This window comes from Sinocyclocheilus grahami, unplaced genomic scaffold (assembly GCF_001515645.1).
Source record: "Sinocyclocheilus grahami isolate Dianchi unplaced genomic scaffold, SAMN03320097.WGS_v1.1 scaffold632.1, whole genome shotgun sequence".
NCBI classification, from domain to species: domain Eukaryota; kingdom Metazoa; phylum Chordata; class Actinopteri; order Cypriniformes; family Cyprinidae; genus Sinocyclocheilus; species Sinocyclocheilus grahami.
The window spans coordinates 73,979-80,063 of NW_015505811.1; the positions used below are offsets into that span (position 1 = coordinate 73,979).

Consider the following 6,085-nt stretch of genomic DNA (forward strand, 5'->3'; position numbering starts at 1 on the left):
CAAATATATTATTTAAATTGTATATATATATATATATATATATATATAGATAGATAGATAGATAGATAGATAGATAGATAAAATGTATGCATACATTAAATTGATATTCTGTCATATTATTAGATACTATTAGATAGGTCTGTGTGTGTGTGTGAGAGAGAGAGAGAGAGAGAGAGAGAGAGAGAGAGAGAGTGTGTGTGCGTGTAGGCATATGGGTAGGTAGATAGAATGATCAGTAGTAGTAGTAGTAATAGTATTTTGCTGTTGTTGTAATGAAGCTTACTTGTTTGAATCCAGGAGCTCTCTCCTTGAGAAGTGTTGACTGTCTCTTTAAGGGGGGTTGTCGCGTGAACAGAGTGTCGGTTTACATCTCAGACTCCTCCTCCTTCATTCTGTTGAGGGTGTTTCTTCCTTCTGCCCCAGTCCACTTCTATCATCCAGGGATACAAATGTTTCTTTATCCACATTCGAGTCTGTCACCGGAGCTGAATTATAAATATTAAACACACAGTCGGGACCCGTTCGTGCGCCTTCAATCAAACCATGGGATTGACACGCTGACACGGAGAGGTTCGAGCGTTTGGAAGAGAAACTCGGAAGGACTGAAACTTTGTATCCACACCTTTGTTTCGCGAAACTTTTTTCTTGCACGTCTTTACGTTCTGTGCAGGACTATCGGAAGATTCCAGGCACGCGAATGGATATCAAATGATGCCCGTGGACTGTTTTGGAGGTTTATTTCAGTGCGGTTTTGTAGGAAGAAAACCCCAATCCACAACCCACAGGCTTCTGATCTGATCTGATCTGATCATGGGAAAACTGGGAACGTCTTGTTGTTTCTAGCCTCGGCACAGTCGCGCTTGTAAGATTTGGGGTTAGTTCGGATTACAGCTCTCGCTGAGAGAAGAAAGTTTCGTTTTAATCAGACGTTCGGGGTTTTAAAGTGCCAACATGCCTCAGTTAAACGGAGGAGGAGGCGATGACCTGGGAGCAAATGATGAACTTATTTCCTTTAAAGATGAGGGTGAGCAAGAGGAGAAAATATCAGCGAATGTGTCGTCGGAGAGAGATCTGGACGAGGTGAAATCTTCCCTAGTAAACGAGTCCGAGAACAACAGCAGCTCATCAGACTCCGAAGTAAGCACAACAGTCCTGTACGATCATTTTAGTGCACTAATGCATACATGTCAGTGCTAAAACTAAACCGATGCTTTATTTCCCAAATGCAAGCAAACAGACAGGCGTCCTCGGTTCAGACCAGAACTAGAAAGTTACGAGAAACAGAGAGAATACTTTGCGGAAGGTAAAAAAAAAAAAACTGGTTTGAGATGTATTCCTTGTGTTTTGTGTGAATAATGTATGCATAGTAATGACAATTATTCGTTTGCTGTCGCCCCTAAAGCTTTGAGACGACAACAAGATGGAGGATTTTTCAAGGGACCCACTTATGCTGGTTATCCGTTTCTTATGATCCCAGACATTACGAATCCATACCTCTCCAATGGATCGCTATCTCCCAGCACACGAACGGTACGTGCCGTTTCACTTTAAACGCAACTATCACCTTCATGACGTCACGCCGTACTCCATACATTTTTCTGTTGCAAGACGCGCGTCACAAAAGTTGCCTTTCAATGCGCCATGTTCTCTTCTTTGTTTGACACTTTTGTGTTCAGAATCTCTCTTAAGACTCAAAAACTAGTAAATACCCCAGCAAGCTTTGTCTTCCAAAAGTTTGTTACCACTTGTTGAGTCCTGAGCATGCATTTAGCCTATTAGGAGGCCATTCTGATGCATTGCACAATAAGTCATTTACTTGGGCTCACCCGAGCACAAAAGAAGCCTTTATTCGCCGCCTCCAACGGCACAAAAATGGACTTTTCGCAGTGAGATGTCTGCACAATTAATTTTGTATTATCATAACAGGCGACAAACTGGAGGCAAGCCCAGGCAGATAGGATTTATCTAGCTTTTGGTGTCAGGAATGTGTCTTTACTCCTTTTTGTTGTTGTGTGATAGGATGTTACCCGGTCAGAGAGTCGAATTTACGACTGGGTGCATAGATATCGAAAGCATGAGGGTTCTGATTGCATGTTTTTATGGCTTATATCATAAAGACCTTTGAGTTCATTTGAGCCACATCGGGATTTTCTAGATAAGTTCTTCCCCATCAGTGAAACTCAATTAGAGGGCTGTTAGGTGACTATTGTTATCATTAGTTACCGTTTTACGGCCCTATCGTAGGTCTCTACTGGATGCCCATTATCTTAATGACATCTTCACCTAGGGGGGGCGGTTTGGCTACCTGAGCAGCAAGCCCCCACCGAGGTGTTTGAATTGCAGGCAAATTGCTGCATATGTTTGCCTTCCTCCATTTAGCGCCATTGAAGGATATCTGGAGTGTTTTTTTTTGTTGTACAATGTTTGCCTGTTGCTTTCTAAAGCCGCCGTGTCAATGTATAAGTGATGAGGCATGCGTACGTAGGCTAACATGTCATTGTGGAAAAATTTCAGCGAGCCTGTGGCGATAAACATTCGTTCATTGTGTTCATTGTGCTGCTAACTCGTGAGAATGCATGAATCTGTCGGTCATACACTTGGATATTAGATGTGGCATTAGGTTTGCTTGTTTGCAGCACAATGTATTTTTTTTATAATAATAGTCAAATAGCATTAGCCAAAGAACGGTTGCTGTCCCATGAGTAGTTTGACTAAGGAAAACAGGTTACCTTTAACAGCTGTAACAAAGAGTGACTGTGATTCAAGTAGATAAGATGGATAATAACATCTGACTTCTGGCTTGCTTGTGTGTATTTGTGTGTGTGAGAGCCCGAAGGCAACTGATTTAGCCGTGTCTTTTTCAGTCTACAAAAGCAAGGTTGTGTATAGTTTTAGAGTACAAAAGTTTGTGAAGCGCCACTCAGTCTATGAGGAGGAAAAAACATGTAATGTTACTGAACCGAAGCTGAAAATTGTTTACAGTAAGTGCTGGCACTGGATTTTCAATGTAAATACAACCCACTATGCTAAGATTTTTTCGGGGAGCTTTATTTTCTCTCACGTTTTTTTTGTTTCAGTTTGCACAATGGAAAAAGCCCCACTAAATGTCTTCTTGTGGAGGGTTTAGCTTCCCTCTTCCAGTTATAAAGGACTTTTAGATACTTTTTTTTAGTCGACTTTAACAAGGTTTGCTTTGACCCCAGGTTGAAGTTGCTTAAGGTTTTATCTTCCACAATGTCCTCTTTTCGCAAATGCTAATTCAGCACTTTTGTAGTTTTCAATGTTCCCATCAGTTTAACAGCATTGCTCTTTGTTTGCTAATTATCACTTCCTTATTTAATAATGTTTTTTTATTGATTACATTATATTCTAGTGAGTGTAAACAGCAGGGTAAAAGTCCAGTGCTTTTGTGTGCAGATTAGTCAATATATTGATGTTAGCCCTGTGGCTAATCTTGTTTGATTTTCTTACTTGGTATTGTTTGTGTGACTAATGTTTTTTTTAATTAATTTGATCTGTTAAAATTTGTTAGATGCTATTGCTAACATTTTATGCTAGCTTAATCTTATGGCGCTTTTCCACTGCGTGGTACGACTCAGCTCGGTATGGCTCAGCACGGCACGGTTCGGCTCGGCACGGTTTGCGTTTCCACTGCAGTTCAGTACCGCTTTAGAGTGGGCGGGATTATTCACATGTCGTTATAGTTGCCCCGCCTCTACTACCACGACTCCTAAAAAAAACTTTTTCATTCCGCGTTGCCCCATCAAGCTCTCGCTGGATCCGCTCCTCTGCTATCAACGAGAGGAATGTCTGTTCTTCTGCAACAGACAACAAAACTTTTTGGTTGTTAAAAAAAAGGTGCGCTTGTTCAAAACAGTTGCGTTCGATCCTTCGCAGGCTGTGCTGATTTAAATCTAGTGGTTCTGTTGTGTTTGTGTCGCAAGTTCAGTGGTAGTGACGATTCTCTCCGGCCAATCCGTGATCAGCAGAGTTTACACGTCATGTTTTGGTAACGGTACGGTTCACTTGGAACCCCAACTGAGGTGGTACTAAAAAAAAGTACCAGGTACTGTACCCAGTGGAAAACCCCCCAAAAGTGAACCGTACCAAGCCGTTCCATGCAGTGGAAAAGCGCCTTTAGTGTAGCACAGTAGCATGTGAAGCTGATGTAGCAAAAACTAGCAACGTTTAAAGTCCATTCACACCAAGAATGATAACTAGCCTATAATAACTATATTAGCAGACTGGCTAATGGATGGAATCTGATTGGCATATGTTTTTATCGTTGATCAACCTGAAAAAACAACAACAAATTTAAGGTCTGTTCACACCAAGAACGATAATTATATGGTTATAGCTATTATATAGCTATGTTAGCGAATTGGCTAATGTGTGTTTTCTGATAGGCTACCGATGTTTATATCATTCTTCAACTGGGGAAAAAAAAGTTCTGAAAGTGATTCTGAAAATATCGTTCCTCTGTGTCATAATTCGCTATTAAAATAGAATTAGAACGATAAAAATGTATAGTTAAAAGTGATCATCCTTGGTGTGAACGGACATTTAGGTGCCACAAACAGCTACGATGGTGAAAAAGCGAGCATTTAAACAATTTTAACACAAAAGCATTGTTGTGGAAGCACTTAACTCTTGTGTATCCACTTCCATTGAGGTCGAACCATGCTAACCTGTGATATTAATTAAACTTAAGTGCACTTATTGCACAAAGTAGTACTAGCGAGTAAGTTGCAAGCCCTCGATCGCATAGCTGCACTGTCAGAGCATGTCGGCCCTTTTTGACGGGCATTCTCTTCCCCTCCATCTTTCTTCCACTCTTTAAACTCTCTCCTCTACGATGGTATTTTAAGACCTACGAGACAATATAAAGTAAACAGAGGAATTGTCCTGCATACGAGAGGGCCTCATTTTACATAAACAAACAGTGCTCAGGAGAGTGGCCCTGTCAACAGCCCAAGCCTTTTCCACACACTCAGCACTCGGAGACGGGGTGGGGGTAGATGGCGAGAGAGAAACCAGGCACCCCCCTCCGGCCTGTCCCACCTCCCCGTCTTCAGCTACAGAGGGGACATTGTCCAGGTCTTTAAGTTAAGACAGCATTCCTGTAGTGCAAGACGGTTCAGGAAACCTGACAACCGGTGTACGAATGTTTGTACAAATGACCAAATAAACACCGCTTTACAATTTTATCCTGACTTAATGTGTTATGTTTTTTTCTCTTCTGTAAGGATAAACTCAACAAATCCAAATTAATTTAGAAATATTTCGGTCTCTCTTTTGCTGTGTAGAAGAAGTGTGCGCTATGAATGCTGCGTCTTGTTAGGAAGCCAGGAATTGCATGAGACATAAACCAATTCTCCTTTTTCCCCTTTTAATGTTACTACTTCATCAAAGGGGACCATTTAAAAACCTTCCCGCCGTTGGAGATGTTCCACCGAAGACCCTTTCTGGTAACTTGATTATTGACTGAGATTAAAACCAGAAAGTTCCTTAAAGAAAGAAATGTCAGGCCAAACATTATTTTCCTCCTTTGGTTTTCCATGCAAGCCTGGCGTCGCTCTAGACATCAGATTTATTTATTTTTTTGAACAAGGCAAAATAAAGACCTAATTTACAGACGTTCCTCTTGAAAGGAGAGTGGTTTATGAATCTGTACGTGAGGGTGAACCACAGGGGCTGAAGAAATGCTACAGGAAGTAGATAAAGGAATGCAGGGAGTTGTTCCCAAGGCCGTAACACAGATCTCTTTCCTGTTGATCATATCATGTCCTGCGCTGGCCGCATGAAATTGTTCTGAATTTGCTGTATTTTTGTTTTATCTCTTTGGCTAATTATCTTCATATGGCATGGTGTTTACAGTATGGTGTAGATAGCAAGAGCTCCGTCATTACACAGTGGTTTTAATTAGTTTGTTTTTATTGTAATGAAGCAGAACTGCTCTGTATCTTAATGCATCTGTGATTTGTTTTTATTATTGCAAATTTTTTTTTTACTAATTTCCAATAATTTGCTTGCTACTTATGCTTATACAGTCCTGGAAACAGCAAATTTTATATATATATATATA

The 6,085-nt window shown here is 40.8% G+C and overlaps 1 protein-coding gene across 1 annotated transcript in view; it reads left to right on the plus strand.

The window, feature by feature from the left end:
• The first annotated feature begins 439 nt into the window (after nt 1-439).
• The window catches only part of LOC107558109 (transcription factor 7-like 1-A), a 31,242-nt gene continuing 25,596 nt past the window's right edge, over nt 440-6,085 (plus strand). Inside the window, exons 1-3 of the mRNA XM_016241724.1 lie at nt 440-1,137; nt 1,231-1,303; nt 1,403-1,530. Of these exons, the coding sequence (XP_016097210.1) occupies nt 952-1,137; nt 1,231-1,303; nt 1,403-1,530 (387 nt within the window). The 5' untranslated portion in view covers nt 440-951. The remainder of the gene's footprint in view (nt 1,138-1,230; nt 1,304-1,402; nt 1,531-6,085) is intronic.